The sequence below is a fragment of the Polyodon spathula genome, chromosome 9 (genome assembly GCF_017654505.1).
Source record: "Polyodon spathula isolate WHYD16114869_AA chromosome 9, ASM1765450v1, whole genome shotgun sequence".
NCBI lineage: Eukaryota > Metazoa > Chordata > Actinopteri > Acipenseriformes > Polyodontidae > Polyodon > Polyodon spathula.
In genome coordinates this window covers 7,566,979-7,588,216 of record NC_054542.1, presented here as the reverse complement: position 1 = coordinate 7,588,216, position 21,238 = coordinate 7,566,979, and the positions used below count along the sequence as shown (strand labels likewise).

The 21,238-nt window shown below is 38.7% G+C and overlaps 1 protein-coding gene across 1 annotated transcript; it reads right to left on the bottom strand.

The window, feature by feature from the left end:
* Positions 1-4,794: 4,794 nt before the first annotated feature.
* LOC121321264 (histone H3-like centromeric protein A) lies at positions 4,795-6,422 on the bottom strand. Its single transcript, XM_041260165.1, has 4 exons — positions 6,221-6,422; positions 5,371-5,474; positions 5,213-5,284; positions 4,795-4,929 (listed from the first exon to the last, which is right to left on the bottom strand). The coding sequence occupies exons 1-4, from the start codon at positions 6,420-6,422 to the stop codon at positions 4,795-4,797; spliced, it is 513 nt and encodes a 170-aa protein (XP_041116099.1).
* Between the last annotated feature and the right edge of the window lie 14,816 nt (positions 6,423-21,238).

The window sequence follows — 21,238 nt, the reverse complement described above, 5'->3', positions numbered from 1 at the left end:
GACCAGCGAGGTATGGTAAAGTATATTAATAAACATGGCAAACCAGGGTAAACTATGGGAAATGCATAGTGTAACCATGGGAAAAGCATGGCAAAACTACACACATACAGTGCAAACACACAGTGGTAAACTTTTATAAGGGTCTCCCTAGTGACCTACCTAGTACATGTTATTTGCCTTCTGAGATGAAATCAGCATCTGCAGCAACAAATTAGAAAAGTATATTGTTTCCCCCTATATTTTTACTGCAAAAGAACTAGTTTTGAATGGTTTGTAAAAAGAAATAAAAAAAGGATTTGTGAAAAGATCTCTATCCTTGGCATGTCCAGAGGATGAAGCAGTGTGACAGTGAATGATGTGCACAGCTGTGTTCCACACATTAAGACACTGACAGTGTTAGACAGCAACACCTTCAGCATGAAGGCTTGATACAATATGATAAGGAATAAGAGCTACTCACTTGTGAAGTAGCCCAACTATTTTCTTACCAGCATTTATTTTACTCAGAGCATGGATCTCAAGTTACTGATTTCTCAGTCAATGTAGAGCAGCATTTGTGCAGTATGAACGTGTGCAGTAATGGCTCGGTAACCTTATCCAGTGATGCGTACAGTTTTCAAAGGGAAAGGGCTTTTATATCAGTCTGACACAGATTACTGAAAACTCAAGACAAAAAAGGGTGGAATTCTCTTTTCAGAGCTTATGAAAGCTCATTCATAATTTGGAGAATGAATGCTAAAAATATGAGAGGCACTGTTTCAAATAGTGTGTGAGTGGGGGGGTGGGGGAGCCTCAGTAAATAGCTTTCAACCCTTTGGAGGTCTGTTGTACCTGAAAAGCTTGCACGTTTCTGAGGTTCTACTTTGTTAATGACATCAATATACAATGGTAGCCTTAAATAAGTGATTACTTTATATCATCTCTCTCTCTCTCTCTCTCTCTCTCCTCTATATATATATATATATCTATATATATATATATATATATATATATATATATATATATATATATATATATATATATATATATATATATATTATATTTATTGCCAAATTATTTAATAAACCTTTATGTGTGTTCTCTATTGTTATTTCTACTTAGAATCTACAATATAAATATATATATATATATATATATATATATATATATATATATATATATATATATATATATATATATCTGTCCCGTCCCCCACAAAAAACTTCTAAAAGTTCAATTCATGATGTAAAGGTCAACGACCACTAGGAGGTAGGATACACATTATCTGTTTACAAACTCACAGTTGCTGTAGGGGCAGAAATTACACTTGAACACCCCCTAGTGGTCAAAGCAGAAACAAAACCAGAAAACGATAAACCACACAGTCGACAGTATAAAATAACTCTTTAATCTTTTCTAAACGAAATGCTATGGCTTCAGATAATCCACTGTAAACAACTACCAAGGGAGTAGCTGTCTGCTGAAATAAAACCATTAAGAGTTGCTTCCTACATTGTTTAGCTCATTTGTGATAAAATAACAAAAACAGAACCATGCTGTACTTTCATGCTCCTTTTATTTTATAATGAAAAAAAAAACCTCAACAAGAGAACTCCTTCTTTATCATCTTATGATAAATCATACCATCTCTTTAGAGAGCTAGCAGTTGCCTACTGTATGTTAACTGCTTTCACCCCAGAGACTAACAATGCATCGCCCCCTGCTGGATACTTGCTGAAACTACACAGCAAAGCATGATGGTGGTAATCTTTTATGAGGGATCTTTCATTTGAAGATACTGGTAACTTTGTCTGAGATTTGCTGAATTACTTTGCTATTTTACCATGAAATTCTGATACAGTTTTCTCATTGATTAAATGAAAAGTATAACTAGGGGTCAAATATAATCAGTCTTACAGCTGTCAACCTCTATGAACCCTTTTCTTTCAGGTGTTCTTGAATAATACATTGTGTAATGTATTTGAAGATAGCAGTTATAACTTATCACAGCCTGCAGAGTAATTTAAGTAATATTCCACTGGCAAATGCATGTCGTCGGTTTCACAGATCCTGACTAACACTAATCTTGGACTAATCAGGGTCTGTGAAACCAGTCCATAGTCGTTGAAGACTAAACTGGAGTTGTTGCAAAAAGTAACCACTAGATGGCAGGTTACTCCTTTTAAACGCTTTAGCTCTAATGAACCAAAGAACAGGATAACAAGCGAATCAGCAAATTAAGGAAAGGGGTTCCTATATAAAAAAAAAAAAAATGCAGTTTTACTGCTGTAAGGTGGCACAATAATTAGACTGCATTTTAAATGGACTGTGCATTTGTTTGTATGCACATCACACACTTCCAGCCATATCTAGAGATGACAGAAGTGGACAGATTTGGAACTCTACCAAGAAATAATCCAAATCATATCATAACTGATGATAGTGAAGACAAATGAGCCACAGGAAATGCAATGACCAGCATGTCCACATACAGGGATGGAAATAAGACTCCTGTTGCATAGCAGTTTCACCCATTCCAGGTTTTACTAGAAGCTGGATTAGCCACAGTGTGTAGGAAACAAGCTCAGGTGTGTCTAATTAAACTCATAGTAAAACCTGGAATGGATCAAAGTGCTAAGCAATGGGAGTTTCCATCCCTCATCTGGGTGATCTCCTGTGTGTTCCTTGAATGGCAACGTTTGCAGTAAACAACCAAGTGGGCCAAGACAGATCAAACCTGCGGATCACGTTTTGTGGCAAAGAAAAGCCACGTTACACTGGCTCAAATCTCAGAATCTCAGACAAGACCCACCCGTTTGTACTCTCACAAAGCACTGGTAGCTGACCCACTATGAAGGCCATTCGCAGTCAGTGAAGGGCTAACTTCCAATTACATTTAAGCAAATATTTGTAAACTCTCAAATTACATGCAAGTAAATAGATGCATATTAAGCACTAGCTGGTATTATGAAATATTTGCAGCAAACTGCATTATGCTAATACTTTGTATTACTTGTAATTGTCTTTCAATACAATTTCATATCACTGGCAAAGAGATGTGATTAATCAAGTAATCAATCGTACATCGGATGAGTAAATCTATCACTAGAAAACCCCTAGTATAAACCAATGCACTCAACTGCAGTTCTATGGTACCATATCTGTAGTTGGGTGCTACTGAATACTGGAATCCTATGTGTCTCCATTGCTGTGGCATGCAAAGTTTCTTCAGGGTTATAAAACACACTGGTAGTATTATAACACAGTAGAAACGTATAATGCAATCCCAATACTATATTTCAAATGGTTCTGTAAAGGGTAATAAAATGTACCAGACACAAACTGAGGCGCAGAAAACTTGTTTTGTTGTCTACTTGTGATAAAATGGATAAATGATTGTGCAATTTAGCATGATTAATCTGTGCTGAGTAAAGCAAGCCTCGCTACCTGTGCAGCAGAGGCAACAGGTCAAGTATCAAGCACTCAAACTTTTTGCTTCAATTGGATTTACAGCCTGTGTCTAGAGCTGTTTTGCTCTTCATTAGCTGCTGTCATGGGGACAGATAAAACCCTTTTTGTGTCACTAGCTGCAGTGGTTATTGGCTGTGTTCAATAGCTACACTGTATTACAGTAATATTGCTAATTATTTACAAGTGTAGTGGGCATTGCAGAGTGGAGCCCTGCGAGATTCACCCAGTTGCCTTAGGCTCTGGCACATGTCCATACGTGTCTTTAGAAAAAAAATCCATCCATCATCATCTTTCACTACCTCCTACCTCCTACCACCGTGGCGCTTTGCGAATATCACTGGTGGATTAATCTAACAATTCAGAGATATTACTGTTGATTGCAGTGCGACTAAGATGCTGAGATGGTCTTTGGCAGACTGATGAGGTACAAAAAAGTAAGCATCCCATTAACACCCTTTAAAAAGTTTATTGTGGTTTATCATGGCAATGTATAGTACATCACTGTAAATGCACAGTGAAAGAGTGGTAAAACACGGGCTGGTACAAAACATACAAGGGTTAAGCATGACAAGAGCCACAGCTAGCCATGGTAAGACATTAGAAATGCAGTATAGGTATGGCAAGGAGACCAGTGATAATGTTGATAATGCTAACAAGAGGGGATTTACAGCCCTGGTTATCAGTCTTTCGAGTCCTTTGACTCAAGACATTCCTAATCATAAGCACGCTGCACTGTCCGAAGACAAAGATGCAAAGAAAAAAGTGTTAGTTAAAGCAGTTCTACACTGACAACCTTGTTGATGGTCTAGTTTGCTTATGTTCCCCAACATTTAAGAACACAGAACAAATGTTAAAAAATAGGGATACTTTTTCCCCTATATTTTGAATATTGCTGACATACCATATCAAATCAGTGCCATCCTTGCTACCCATAGTAGCCTTACACCCTATTGACTGTGTTATGGCAGGTTCTTTTATTTATTTATTTGTTACAGTGTCCTTCCATGTTTATGTTTACATTGTCTCTAGACATTCAGGTAATATACTGAAAGCAAATGCAAGTGAAATCGATTTTCCAAACGTACACATCAAAACAACTCTTCCCTGGGTTGTGTACAATATACACTGTGTATTTATTCTTATTTGTTGGTGGTCTTTTGCTTACACTGTAAGGAAATGAACACAAAACCAAATGATCTACAAATAGAACACTTTCATTTTATTGAATACAAATTGGCATAAAACTACTGTGCAAAACATTGCATTGCACAGCTCTTAACAAATAAGCTGTACAGGTATAAAAACAAAAAACATTATTTTTATTTTAAAAAAGTAACTTTGGATTCAGCCCAGGCCATGTTGTGGTCCCCTAATTCTCCTTGCTAACTGTATGTCACGTGGGAATAGTGTCACTCTGCGTGCATGGATGGTGCACAGATAGGCATCCTCAAACAGACGGACGATAAACGATTCTGCAGACTGTCGAGATAACCAATCATAGTTACTTACACTCCATTTCATTCAGTGTGGTGTGTCATGTAGCTACATGAGCCATTGCAATAGTTGTATACCATTCCTATCAGTGCATATTAAAGCTACAAAAATTATTGCAAAAGTGTATTACTGAAGTCAGTAGAGAATCAAAATCACAAAACAATTTCTAGTAACAGATCACTAATCTGCAGAGGATCTGGTGCCATTTGTTTCATATTAGCAAGTCTACGGCACTGTGCTGAACTGCACTGAAAAACACATACAGTACCTCTTGCAAAGCTGCTAAAGCCTCTGCTCTCCACAGGAAATCTGCACGCTGGTTTTGGGCTATCTCCCTGACCTAAAATCAACAAGAAGCGCCTCTGGTAGTTAGAAAGAAGAGTGACTACCATACACCTCAATGCCTTCACCCTCCATGTGTCTTACCAGCCTTGAAAACGGTGCCTTTCGAATCAAGAGTGCTGTTGATTTCTGGTACTTTCTTATTTCCATAAGGGCTCGAGCACCAGGTCTATATCTTCTCCGTACTTCTGCTGAAAATGCATAGGGCAACTGTTAATACCAGTACTATATATATATATATATATATATATATATATATATATATAATATATATATATATATATATATACACCTGGTGAGGAGGGCTGTAGTGGAAAATTATTGACCCGAGGGGAGACTTTAGTTACCGACAGGGAACTATGGCATGTCCCAAATAGTACGGGTTATTTCGACGTCCTACAATTGTTATCAGAAGGAGTCCACAGTAAATTAAAAGGTAATATAATGCGTCAGTTACAGCAGTACATATTTAATATATGAGTCAGTCAAAATAATGAGAGGCAAGGTTGGGTAGTAAATATGACTTTATATACTGTAAAGGTATAAATATATGCAAGCCTTTTATTATGCGTTTTTCACGTATGAAAAAAAAAGACAAACATTTTTGGCACAAAGTAATATACTATTATCAGTGCAACAGGTTGCCAACAAATCTGGCGCAAAATAGAGGTTATGGGTGTGGGACTTACAGCGATGTGAACCAATCACATGACAGACAGAGACTTGCTGGGTGGTGTAAGAATGTGAGGGCAATAGTTAAATCTATTTTTGCTCCTATGATAAGGTTTTAACCAATTAAGGGCAAGAATTTATAAACACGCACAATAAATTTAAGTGGTCAGTATTTAACAATATTTAATTCCGCGATCGCAGAAATCAATACAGAATTTGTTTTGTTTTTGTACGTTGATGCCTGCCAGCGATTTATCCTTACCCCGCGGTCTCTCTCGCCTCTCCCTTCGGGGGCTTCTGTCCCTTCGGACGGGTCGCGGCTCTGGTTGTTCACCCCGCGGTCTCTCTCGCCTCTCCCTTGGGGGGCTTTTGCCCCTTCGGACGGGTCGAGGCTCTGGTGTCGGTGGTCGAGGTTGCCGCCTGACAGGCTTTCCCTCTTTCCTTTTGCCAGCCCCTCGAGGCATCTCTGTAATTTCTTTAAATCATCGAGTAACTGACAAAATTATGAAAAACTGCCGAGGCCACGATTTTGCCCTCAGTTCTATACCGTATCTCCTCTCTTCAGTGCCATTACTGTCATTGGTTAGAGATTGACTCGTTATTGGCTACTGTCAAGAGGATAGCAATCTCATTGGTCCGTTTGTTCAAATTAAAAAATGCCTTTAAAAAATACACGGCATTTTCATACACAGAATATGCGATACCCGGCTGTGAATAAGTACATAAATATCGCAATAAACGAATGCATGAATACATAACATGAATACATAAATGAATAAACATTCATTTTAAATTTTGGTAAGGAATATTCTCCATGCCCAGCGACGCGCTGATTCGCTATATCTGTAACGCTTGTATTTATCGTTCAGCCTAGCCTAGCACGGTATCTCGATAAAAATAAATAAATACATAAAAAATGGTACTTATTTGTGTGTTTTTGTGAATTTAGAGTATTTACATATTATGAACTTTTTTGTTTGACATTTGGCAATATGACCTTCCGTTAACATTTTGTAACGGCATAGCAATATAGTTAAGCCTAGTGAATTTATTGTAACGCGGGAAACTACAGTTGAGCGTTTAAAAAAAACAAAAAAAAAAACGTGTTAACAGTGCCAGAATAGTGCATTCAATATATTTTTCACAACGTGCTGTTTTAAAAAAAAAGAAAGAAAAATAGCAGCCATATTTAACTAACCCAAACGATGTTCTACGGTATATCATTTACATACTAATTGTGTTTAAACAAACGGGGGCCTGCAGGGTTACCAGATATCCAGAGTGAAAAACAGACAGTTTTTTCCTTTCATCAACGCAGTAGCGACTCAGATGTGTTAAAATAAGTGTGTGTAAGAACACAATCATAATTTCAAAGTACAACATTGGGTGCAGTTATTGCTGATCATAACAACTCATTGTTGGCTTTCTATTGTCATATAACCAAAACATGTTAAATGTACACAAAGCCAGGTTGGAAAAATTAGATTACCGGTTTATATATTATATATGAAGTCAGTTATAAAATGTCTGTGTTCATCAAGACACAGTTGGCACAAACAAAGGGTAATTTGGCTGGTGGCACTACCAAACAAATAATCCATACATTGTTTATTTTATTTTTGAATGGTGCTAACACAACCTAAAACTTACTGAACACACTGCTACAGTTTTGTACTTTGTAATAATCTGAATACAATTGCAAAACCGGGACAATTTTACTGTTTCTGACCAGGGCAAAATAAGAAGGCTGAAAACTGGTATGGATTTAAACAGTCAGCTCTCTAAATACTGCCTTTTACTCTATCTTAATTCCAGGACTGATTTATTGACCCCTTTTAACATCACAATGGAAAATTGAAATACAGTGGAACATGAGATCAGGTTAAGGTTTAGTATTTTTAGGGCAGTGCTAATAAGATCCAACGCTGTTTCGTTTTAAAATGCTACCCCATTATTATCTTCAACCCTAGCGTATTCTGCTTCCTCACTGCTTTGTGGGCGAGACTTCAGAATGATATAGCACACGACTAAATGGAAAGCAATCACAGTGAATACATAATGAATAAACATTAATTGCATCTTTTGTAAGGAATATTCTCCATGCCCAGCGACCTGCTGATTGACTATAACAAACAGCCTTTCAGTTTAACAGATAGCTCTTCAGTGTTGTTTACTTTCTCGACTTTTATAAATAAATACATAAAAAATGGTACTTATGTGTGTGTTTTTGTGAATTTAGAGTATTTACATATTATGAACTTTTTTGTTTGACATTTGGCAATATGACCTTCCGTTAACATTTTGTAACGGCATAGCAATATAGTTAAGCCTAGTGAATTTGCAGTAACAACAAGAAAATCCATAATAGCGTTTAAAAAAAGACAAATGCATAAACGTGTTAACAGTGCCAGAATAGTGCATTCAATATATTTTTCATAACGTGCTGTTTTAAAAAAAAAGAAAGAAAAATAGCAGCCATATTTAACTAACCCAAACGATGTTCTACGGTATATCATTTACATACTAATTGCAGATTAAGGCAAACGGGGGCCTGCAGGGTTACCAGATGGGTCCAGAGTGAAAAACAGACAGTTTTTTCCTTTCATCAACGCAGTAGCGACTCAGATGTGTTAAAATAAGAGTGTGTAAGAACATGAATCATAATTTCAAGCGTACTCCATTGTGGTGCAGTTATTGCTGATCATAACAAGCTCATTGTTGGCTTTCTATTGTCATATAACCAAAACATGTTAAATGTACACAAAGCCAGGTTGGAAAAATTAGATTACCGGTTTATATATTATATATGAAGTCAGTTATAAAATGTCTGTGTTCATCAAGACACAGTTGGCACAAAAAAGGGTAATTTAAATGTACACTAACAAACAAATAATCCATACATTGTTTATTTTATTTTTGGCATGGTGCTAACACACACCTAAAACCTTACTGAACACACTGCTACAGGGTTTGTACTAATAATAATCTGAATACACTTGCAAAGGCTTCTCAATTTTATGTTTCTGAGAATTGGAAAATAAAAAGGTGCCTGAAAATGGTCGTAACAAATGTCTGGCCAGCCTTAGGCCTGTTGCAAGGATGGACAACAGTCAGCTATCTAAATACTTTTTTATTCTATTATTAATTCCAGTAGCAATACATTGACCGTTCCTTTATTATTACAATCTTGAAAATTGAAATAGAAATCTGCATAGAATCATATTCCTCGTTTTCTACTTTTGGGCAGTCTCTAATAAGATTAGACGTTGTATCTGGTTTTAGATATGTTAGTCATTATTATCTGCCAACCATTGACTATTGTGTTCCTCATGTGCTTTGCCTGCGAGACTTCAGAATGATATGAGTAAACGACTGCATGGAATAGCAATCACTCAATTTTGCACCATTGGCATTCAAATGATAAAATATCTGTAGATCACCTTAACTGGCCACTAGATGAGCACTGATGCTGATGCTGAAACTGACAGCCTTTTAGTGTAACACCAAGGCAGGCCAGTGTAGTTGCTTTCTTAGTTCAGCCATAGCAGGTGGTCTGTCTCAATAGCACGGCGCACACACATTTTGTTAGTCAATTCTGGTTCAACTTATTGATGATGATAAACATGATGACAATTATTGCCAACCATAGCTTGATAGCTCACATAAGTTAAACTAAACCACCACCAAATGCTTACAAAATGATATTTATTTCTTGCAGCGGCAGGGAAATGATATCAGTATAAAAGTAAGTATGGAGTTTGCATGCATGCTTGTTGAGGGAACTGTCTCAACTAAAAAAAGGTCATAATACAGGGTCTTCCAGGGTCACACGTGTGGGTAGCCGCTGTTCAAGCAACAGAGAGACAGACGAGGTGTAGTGCAGAAACGCCGGCACAGGCGCGCAGGATTTATTAACAACAAAAAGAAAGTAAAGTAAAAATAAAGGCGGTCATGTGACGTTACCAATGATGGTAACGCACAGAGGACTGTCTCATACATGCAAGCGTACAAAAAGTGCAAAATAAAACACAATACCCCAAACTATAACTCAAAAAGGTGCCGTGAAAACGCAGGCCTTGCAGCAGCCCCGATCACAGCGATCGCCATGCTTTTATACTGACGCTCAGGTTGAGACAGGTACTTAGGTATTGGACTTGCTGATTGCTTAATCATCTGCTGCTCCACGCAGAAAGGTAATTAAAAACCACATTTAAATGTACAATAACAAAAAGAAAATTCTGCTTATTGATTGGAGGGCATGTTTAAGATACATGACCCTGTGCTTCACTTTGATTCTGGGTTGTTAATGCTTTCCAAAGTGACTCACAGGCTTCTCACATTTATATACAAGAATTGGAAAATTAGAAAAGGTGCCTGCCATATCATCGTCAACAGGGTGTTGGCCAGCCGTGGGCAGGCTGCAAGCTTGGACAAAGTCTGTATTTTTATTTATTTATTCATTATTATTCTGTAGCAATACATGACCGTTCCTCTATTATTACCTTCTTGAAAATTGTAGGTAGAAATCTGCATAGAAGGATATTCCTCGTTTTCTACTTTTGAGACATTCTCATAAAATATTAGTCGTTTATCTGGTCCTAGATATGAAAGTCAGCTGTGTGCCAACCATTGACTTTGTGTCATCATGTGCCAGGCCTGCTGCTTTGTCCTGCATGAGTAAAACTGCATGTAATAGTTTACTCAATTTTGCACCATTCGGCATTCAAATGATAAAATATCTGTAGATACCTTAAGTGGCCACTAGATGCAGCTCTGATGCTGATGCTGATACTGATGCTTTTTATTGTGCACCAAGGCAGGCCAGGCCAGTTGCACTCCTCCTTCAGCCTCTCAGGTGGTCTGGCTCAATGTCTCGGCTCCTTCACAGTGCCTTTAAGGACAGCGGTTCCACTTATTGATCCTTCAGCAGCCCCTCAGGGTTACCTAGCGGTCTGCCCTTGTCCCCCCACCAAAAATGCTTACAGGGGTTTGCTCCTCCTGTCTCTCAGTATAAATCTATGGAGTTGCTTGCGGCAGGATGCAGGGAATCCACTAAAAGACACCATATGTGACAGGGTCTTCCTCGGGTCACACGCGTGGGTAGCCGCTGTTCAAGCATACAGAGAGACTGAGGTTGGCGTTGAAACGCCGGCACAAGCGCGCAGGATTTATTAACAACAAAAAGAAAGTGAAAGTAAAATAAAGGCGGTCATGTGACGTTACCAACGATGGTAACGCACAGAGGACAAATACAGAAAACCGTACAAAAAGTGCAAAATAAAACCATTCAAATGATAAAATATCTGTAGATACCTTAAGTGGCCACTAGATGCAGCACTGATGCTGATGCTGATACTGATGCTTTTTATTGTGCACCAAGGCAGGCCAGGTAGTTGCAGAAAAGTTCAGCCATAGCAGGTGGTCTGTCTCAATAGCACGGCGCACACACATTTTGTTAGTCAATTCTGGTTCAACTTATTGATGATGATAAACATGATGACAATTATTGCCAACCATAGCTTGATAGCTCACATAAGTTAAACTAAACCACCACCAAATGCTTACAAAATGATATTTATTTCTTGCAGCGGCAGGGAAATGATATCAGTATAAAAGTAAGTATGGAGTTTGCATGCATGCTTGTTGAGGGAACTGTCTCAACTAAAAGAAAAGGTCATACATAATGTAAGAAACCTGTAGCATTCACATGGAAAACTGCAAAAATGTATTTGATAGATTTTGTTTGTCATAGTCATTTTGCAGTGTATTGTAAACAGCCTGTGGTCGTGTTTAAAAGCCTCCTCATAGGCTTGAGGTTAGGAGACTGGGCATGACATGTGTAAACTAAACACCTTTCAGTACTTCGGAGTGCTGAATATACCTTCAGTCAATTAAGAGGTGGGAATGAGGTTTCATTTGCCTTGTACCAGCATTTACAATCTACCCCATATAGAATACACTAACTCAAAAAAATGGCTGTAGCAATTACATACAGTATGTGCAAGACCAACAGTAGTCTGTTATCCTGTTTCCGTTTCCCACTTTAAGCCGGCTTAGGTCTTATGAGAGTTTTCTTTTGGTAGTGTAAAGTTGGCCTACCCTGAAAGGGGTCTATAAACCATTGTAGGCTCTAATGTGAACAGCCTCTTTAGAGAAAACCAACCCCAAGCTAACTGGTCACATTTGTAAGCGTAAACACAGTATATCTGTAATACAGTATTGTGCTGTTGAAGTCATGGTAGCTATAAACCACATATTTGATAGAGTTTTTATGATATCATTTACAAACCAACATCTTCCACTGAGGGGTATGATAAAATTAGGTGGATAAATTAAGCAAAACAAAATCACTGGTGGATGGATTGCGAAGTCACTGAAGCAGTTTCACGACTTGCAGCTGCGATAAGGTTGGAAGCCCTCAAGGCTTATGATAAGAATCCCTCTGACTCTTGAAGGTGTCCCTAATGAGACATTAAGAAGACTGATCCTTCTGCATCTTAGCAATAACAATTGTAACACATTCTAGTTATTGTGGAAGCTGTCTGCAAACCCAGCCTTATTCCAGTGAAACAGGCTATTCCAAGGCATTCTATTAGAATTATTTGATCAATTTATCAGTGCCGGGTCTAGAAATTCTGTTTAAACCCATCCCAATATGTGTGTATTGTACGGTATTTATTTGAAGTAACGCTTGACCGAGGCACCCACCAAAGATATCCTCTCATTCGGGTGTTCTGTTTGTTTTAATACTCATAACCACTGCCTGTTGCTTCCTCCTGTCTGAGTGCTCATTACATGGGTTTACATTTAATGAGTCTTCTGACAGGAGCAAAGGGACCGTACGCTTGTGTTATGTGCAGGTGACAGTGGGCTGTGTTTGAATGCTAATGAAAGGGCTTGGTTTGGTGAGCTCTTCCAGCAACGCCTCACAGACAGTTTTCTGTTCTTCCGTTCCTTTGTATCTGTGTAGATGGAGCTCTGCACTCTGCACTGCATTATTTGTTTTCTTATGTGGAGGGGGGGGGGAGAACCCAGCACCCCTATCCATAAAGCACCTCAAAATAAGCGTGGTGTAAATATAATGGGCTATGGCTCAACTTACAATATCTTATTAATTTTTACTCGTTAGCATGACCTCTTCGACCTCACTCTGCTTTGCTCTGCCACCGGTGAATGCGAAGAGGCCAATGCTAATGGAAAATAAATGAGATATTATCAAATGGGCCATGGCATTTCAGCTATAGCTATCTGTCCTTCGATAACTAGATATTTCCATCGATAATAGATAGACAGACAGAGTATATTGAAATGATACACTTTCTACACTGTTCACATAGTTTATACAAGCATTTATTTGCTAACATCTATTACTCATTAGAGATATACCAATAAGGATATAATTTCACCGAGTTCCTGCCAGCTCGCTGTTGTGCTGACATTTTAAATCTTGTTGTGCTATCTAAAGGTGTTTCCTCAACCTTTATAAATAATAAACGGGGCATTTTAACAGCTGCATGTTAAGCTCCATAATACCGTTCAATACATTTGAATTGGCTATTGGGGCTCACACTGTAAAGCATGAAGCTGCGGTGCTACAGCAGCACACTTTTAGCACTGTACCCTGCTGTAACACTCAATCTGTCATTTTGTCTATTTTTGTCGCTATATTCGTCACTATACAGTTAGTCCATCAATCTTTTTATGTCCTTTATCTATTCCCCGTCACCTGTGCATGTATCTTCCATTTATGTGACCGACAGAATTCAAATATGTCATTGCACAGTTACAGAGTACACTCAAACCCTTCAATTAAATTTACTACAGAAACAAGCGAGATAACTGCTGAAAAACACATATTTTGTTTTTTTGCAGCTTAATGCTGCACTACTTATTTAAAAGTTCAGCAGAAATAGAATCTGCTCTTGACAGATGGACCAAATTAATAAAAGGGCTATCCATCAGCCTAGCTGCTGTGCCAGAAATGTGAAAAAACAAGCACACAATGAGGAGGTGGGCATATATAATAGTGATCTGGAATGGCACTGTGCTTGTTGCTAGATTGCAGAAATTGATTTGATGATCTATAAGACACAGTGAGAACCTTGCTGATACTCCAGGGACACAGACATCAATGAGCAGACATAATGTCTCACACCCATGTAAAGTGGCCATTTGGTGAATCAGTTATAACAGTTGATGCTGGTACTTTAGTGCAAAGCACACAATCTGTCAGCATATTATGTATCTCTTTATTGTACTCTTGTTTTCTTTGACTATAAAAAAAAAGAATGTGCTTCTGCTTTTAACTCTGAACTGAGTGGGGAGGATATGTCCAGGTTTTTTTTTTAATTATTATTATTTTTTATTGGATTGTTCATTATGCTTCTCTTGTCTTGTTACAAAGAACAATATTGATTTCTAGTGAAAAAAGACTTCCACTATGATTCCTGTCATAATTACAACCCAGTAATTTGTAGCTGACCATTAAAATGCTCTGATACGATAATGGCACCATAAATAATTGATAGGCTGACATAAGGTTTGTTCTTTGGCATTTTAGGATTGACCAGCTAGCAAAATCAATGATTATATATATATATATATATATATATATATATATATATATATATATATATATATATATATATATATGGTTGTGCTGGTCATATTACAGATTTTCATTGAAGATTGATTTTCATTGACCAACACAATCATTTTTTCGTCTGTATCCGATAATATACAAAATACATTTTATATTACATATTGTTAAGATAAACAACGCTTAAAAGCAATGCATTAGCTGGGCTATTAATTATTTCTAGAGAAAGCGATGCTTGGGCGAGTTTACAGGCTCCACACTCCTTCACGTATCTCCTAGGGTTGCTATGCTTGTAGTGAACCAGCACTGAGCCGGACCACCCAATACCAATCCTCAAGGTCCGGAGGGCTCGGGGTCTTTGTTCGACCTCTTCCCTAAATTGCTGAACTGAACTAATTTAACAACCTCCTTCCGGGTCTCAATCACATGACTACTTGTTGTGTTTCTCTACGTAACAGGGAAGGCCGCGTGAAGGTTGTCATCTTCTTCCTCATTCACTGAATGAAAGACTGATATTGTAGTCTGTCTGGTAAAAAAACAAAAAAACAAAAAAACGATTCAGGTATTTAGATCCATGTTCTGTTTAGAATGATCAATTGAATACACCCACATTTCTGTTCTGCGTTGGTGTGAGGCACAATCCCAAATCATTTCTCATGAATGTATTCCTATTGCATGGAATATCATGATTTATACTGCCGATCTACAGAATGATAAAAAAAAAAATCTCATAAAGGCCCCCTAAGATTAATTACCGAATAACTGTCCAGTATTTTTGTTCAATTGCCTACTTTGCATCTGTCCAACGTGATGCATGATAGGATCAGGGTCCCAGAAAACGAAGGTGCTGCACCTTGTAATGTCTCTGCTCTGCCAATTCCGTTTTTCCACCACTAGGTGTCACTGTAACACATTTTCAACTTTTACAGCGTGAGTCCAGCAGACTCTTCAATTATATTCCCGGTATTGTGGAGCTTAAAGTGCAGCTGTTGAAATGCCCCTTTTATTATTTATAAAGGTGACCCCCTTGAGGAGACATTTTATGTGAATACAACAGTGAGCTGGTAGTAACCGAGTAGCATCTGCTTAATGAAATTATAAGCGCCTTCCAAAGACATGATAAACAGTTTAATCACAGCACTGCATGAAAGCGTCATTAAAGAGCAAACCATTTTTATTGAAAGCTCTGTGAGTGTTTTGCTATTTAAGACAAAAATTAAAGCCTGAAATAATTGGATTTAAAAAGGGAGTTTAAAGTGTATTAGTTATTCTTTAAAACAAAATGATTTATCTCCCTTTTGTTATCTTCAGTTCACTGTTTTTTTCATGTCGACAATAGACTATAGTTTTCATGTACATTTTAAGCTAATTGTAGTCACTTTGTTTTCTGAATCAAGGAAATGGAACAGAGGGGGTTGTTAGGTGAGTACAATAGCCCAACAACCTCCCTCTGCTGCAGCAGGTTGTCAGCCCCTTCTTTTCATTGCACCTTCTTGCTTTATTGAACCAGGCAGAAAAGTATGTGAGGCTTGATTCAGAGCTGTCTGAATACAGAATAGCGACCACACAACGATTGGCAGAGGAGTGCAAATGGTTGGTCAAAAAAGACCATGAAAATAATTCTTGCAAGAACTCCTTTGAATCAAATTCTGCCAATCAGAATGAAGTTAAAGTGCAGGTTATTCAAAATCGAGTGTAGATTATAGCTAATCCACAATGTTCAGTCTCAGCTTCGGGCATTATAGCCCCCTGTTGGTAACAATAGTTTTCCCGTAAGTCAATAATTTACAACTATGACCCAACTCTCCAGTCCATATATATATATATATATATATATATATATATATATATATATATATATATATATATATATATATACACACACACACACACACACACACACACACACACACACACACACACACACACACACACACACGGCAAGAGAAGAATGACTACATAGCAATCAACTGATACGCATGCATTCATACATCCTGTAAGCAACATGCCAGCCCTAGGAAATCAAAGAAAACACCACCGGGATGTTAAAAGAGTAAACTATATTGATTTAATGGATCCATTTGGCTGGGAATGTTATCAAAGGTGGCAGTCCATTCCAATTGATTGCATTAATTCTCAGCCTGCCAGCTTCAGTCAGTTTCCTGCAAACATATAATAAAAGTTCAGAGGAAGGATCGAAAGAGAACTTAATTTGTGTGTTTGCGGGGGAAGGAAAGTATTTTTGAAACTTATTTAACAAAACAAAACAAAACTGTTGAGCCTGGAGAGCCTTTCAGATTCTTGGGAACTGGTTGCTTTGTGTGATATATTCCAGTTGCTGATTGAGAAAGACCCTGTCACTCTGAGAGCAGGGATAGTGGTTTTCGAACCCTGCTTGTGCCTAGCTGACAAGTGTAATGGGCAGGATGATGTGATACACTGCCATTGCAGATTCTGTCCTGTTGGTGAGATGAGCTTGAGTGCTCTGAAACCTAAAAAGCTTGCTTGCAGTTGGGGTGGTCGCTGGTATGTTCCCACCCTGTGTTACACAAGCGTGTTACCCCTGCTGGTCCACATGGAGACTTCCCGTCTGGATCCTCGCCTCTAGTTTTGTAGCAGCCCTTGCTTAGGATCAGTGGGTGAAAAGAGACAGGAGCGGAGGTTATCCACTGATCTCCAGTCATCCTGATCAGTAAGTAGGTTGCAATGGTAAGATTAGTTAGAGCAGAAAAACAGGGTTGAACTACTAACTTCCACTTTAAGCATGGTTCCTCAGTCAAGTCTACTTTACAGCAAAATGATGACACATGGTCAATGCAATTGATAATCCTTCTGAGTCACAACAGCAGACTGAGAGTTGAAATACATCATTTATGAAATTGCTAATGAGTAATGACGAGGCGCTGGAATGCAGAGTTGTCACAGAGACCCGGCGCTTGGTACTGAAAGGCACTGAGGTTTTTATTTGGATTTGTGAAAGCTGGTGCTTGCATTGTAACAGGTCAGTAAATATGTGGAGTTTTGAGTTTGGCTTTGGTTAGCAAGTAGGGAATTTAACTATTCGGGTCTTACAAAGCATGACAGAATGGTTGGGGTTAGGGGCTTTCTGTACAGCAACCTGTCTGTCTTGATTTGGCCTGAGGAAAGCTAAAGTACAGTATGAAATCACAATGACTGTATACCTTTATCTGGTAGGATGGTAAGACCTAGAATCCATTTATTCATTCATTTGGGCATGTAAGATTGGTTTAAGAGTAAGTGGAAATATGGGGAGATGGAAAATATATATTTTTTGTACTTTTATTTTAATCCAGTCTATACAGAAACCTGTTTATCTTTATATCTGTATTACTTTGGACTGATAAAAGCTCACAATAAAAACAAAACAAAACAAAAAAAACAATCTATGCTGGGAACTAGAATCTAATAATTGGCAGTATCACACACTGAATAAAAAACAGGGGATGGACTCATTCTTTATTAATTTAGCTCTAAATAGGATATATATTTGATCTGGTGGCATAGAGAGGAAATATTTGAAAAGCTACAGTCCGAGTGAAGCTTTCTCTACACTAATCAGCATGCATTAGGAAACTACATCCTGCAGTCTGGTAATCAAGGTCCCAGGTGAATATGGTTTGCAAATGCACTCTTCAGACAAAGGCTGTGCGATTCCGCAGCTGTCTGAAAGGGAAGCTATGAGAATATGCTCAACCATAACAGTGTTGTTTGTTTGGCATGGATCATTGTATCTTGCTACTACTAATAAATATATACTGATAAAAATAAAATAACATTTATTTCTGCTGTTCAATCAAGGGATGGGTAACTCCACTACCTGTATAACAGTACAAACCTACCTGTAGGCACCTATGCTGTCCCTCTCACTCACCTGTGCTGTCCCTCTCACTCACCTGTGCTGTCCCTCTCACTCACCTGTGCTGTCCCTCTCACTCACCTGTGCTGTCCCTCTCACTCACCTGCGCTGTCCCTCTCTCAACTGTGCTGTCCCTCTCACTCACCTGTGCTGTCCCTCTCTCACCTGTGCTGTCCCTCTCACTCACCTGTGCTGTCCCTCTCTCACCTGTGCTGTCCCTCTCACTCACCTATGCTGTCTCTTTCACTCACCTGTGCTGTCCCTCTCACTCACCTATGCTGTCCCTTTCACTCACCTGTGCTGTCCCTCTCACTCACCTGTGCTGTCCCCTCTGACTCACCTGTGCTGTCCCTCTCACTCACCTGTGCTGTCCCTCTCTCACCTGTGCTGTCCCTCTCACTCAGTTGCTTCTTCCTTCACCTCCCCAGCTCTCCTCCCTTCACTCAACTTCACCTCTCAGCCTCCTTATCTGTCCCTTGAGAGAAGGAGCCTTGCCTCCCTTCCTATCTCAGCTGCTGGCTATGCTGTCATGCATTCCACAGCTGAAGTAGCCCAGCCCCTGAGACACAAGGTTGGGCCAGACCATCTCAACCCTCATACCAGTGCTCCCACGTCTGTCTCATTGGCAGAGTCAGAGAGGTAGTGCGGGGGCTGCTAGTCTCAAGTTATACCCTCCTTTACCATAAATCTGCCTGCAACCTACTGATATTATCAATATGGGTATCCCAGTGCTATGGAAATATAATTGCGTACAACAGTGACCTTCAATACTGGAAGCTAGCTCAAACCTGGACTCAAGTGACCTGTTGAGTTCTGTTGTTATCAGTCTGAACAGACAGTCTCACAGCTGAATCTGGCTGAATATGGAACTAATGTTGATTGCGAGCCCAGTGCTTGCTTTCTGCTCACTGTCAATGACTTGCTTTGAGGTGTCTAGTATTACCAGTATTAATATTATTTTGTGATTTGTAACCTGTCAAATACAGACATGCCCCTCGGATGCAGTGTTATGTTCCGTTGCCAGGCTTGCTGGGGGCTGATTAATAAACGGCTCTTCATTTTAGAGTTTTTGTTTTTTTCCTTTCTCTCTTTGTGGCTGCCGATTAGGATCTGATCCATGCTTCCTGATATGTTGCATGGCTTTATATCTGCTCTCTATTTAAAGAACCCAATGAACTGAACTTCCTGCCACCCATGAGAGATGTGTACTGTAGTAATGATTTGTCAAGCTCTGCCCTGGCAGGAAAGGAAAGGTGGAGCTGGGGGGTTTATTTTTATTCCTGTCTTTTTTAAGTCGTTATTCCTGGCTGTGCCCCACACAGCTGTTTATTGCATTGAGTCCCTACAATACGACATTTTACACTGCGTGATTCATCTTCTATTGTGAGCTAATGCATGGGCTGACATCAGCAATTGCTTGTGCAAAAAACCTAGCTTAGTACTCCTTTTCCAGTGTCTCACTACAATATAATATCCACTTCAATTCTTCACTTCTTCCAAAGAAGAAGCATTTGCGATGACCTTGGCATGACTGTAAAATACCCATAGACACAATCTCTCTCTATGAGAAACTTATTGAAAGCGTGCCTTCTTTTCAATCATAATAAATACTAACCTTCTTTAGTGCTCTCAGATCCCAAACATTATATTGAAAACCATTCAAGGTAAAGGTGTAAATCTTTTAATCCAAGTATTCTACATACCATTGCCAATGGCACCATTTTCTTATAGAGCACTGATGCGAATGATGAGGGAGGTGAATACTGTCTCTGTTTAAAACATACAAATAGGACCAGCTCAGGCACTCGCTTATAAAACGAAACATTGATGAAGCTGATTTCACAAAGGGTGTTTTATCAAGGATTGCAGGATTGTGATATTCAAATCTGCCGCTGTTTAAGTAGACCCCTGGGTCTCTGTGCTGTGTTGAAGCTTCCCTGTGCTTCATCAACATTTTTCAGCTGCAATCCTTATACGGCCAGGGAGAAAAGTGAATGTGACCCAGATCAGAGACTTTTACAAGCTTAACGTGGAATCCGAAAATAAAAGCTTCAACTACACAATGATTTAAAGAGTACTTAAAATGAGTCTGATGCTTATAAATGATGGGGTTTACTGAAACTGTTCTAAATGCACGTGTGTCATCATATGTAGATCTTTTTCCAGAGGTCCTTTGGGACGATCATGTTCTAACTTTGTTATCTCTTATAGGGAGATTTCCGTGCCTCCTCCCCCATGCACACACACACACACACTCTCCCTGGCTCTGCCTTGTGATTTCATTGTTTAGTAGAATGACTCAGATAACCAGAAAACATGTGAGCTGGTTATAGTTCTTATTTGTCACCAACTTTTCATCAGAGTGTTTGGTATTTTACTGTTGTAGATAATCATTGTGTAGGACAAAGAAAGCTATGTTTGAAAGGGACCATGAATCACACATTGAAATCTGCAGAAGCAGTTAACTGCAATGCTCCTTTTTATTCAAATGTTTGCTGATCAGGTATTACCAGGTTACAATTTAGCACTCCTTTGAGCTATATGCTTACTTTCTTACCCTAAAATTGTTTTGTTTACTAAGACCTATTTACTTATTTTTTTATTGGATTTTTTTTTTAAGTCATTATAGTGTGAATTTCAAGATGACATTTACCAGTGGAACAATGACTTACATTATGTAAGTCATGGAGCCTCTCGTCCAATCAACTGCTCCATTTGGAGCTTCAGAATATTTCACTTGGCCGTGGCTTAGATCGAAACAGCTAATAAAACACACAATTCAAATATAGGAAAAAGGTTGCTGG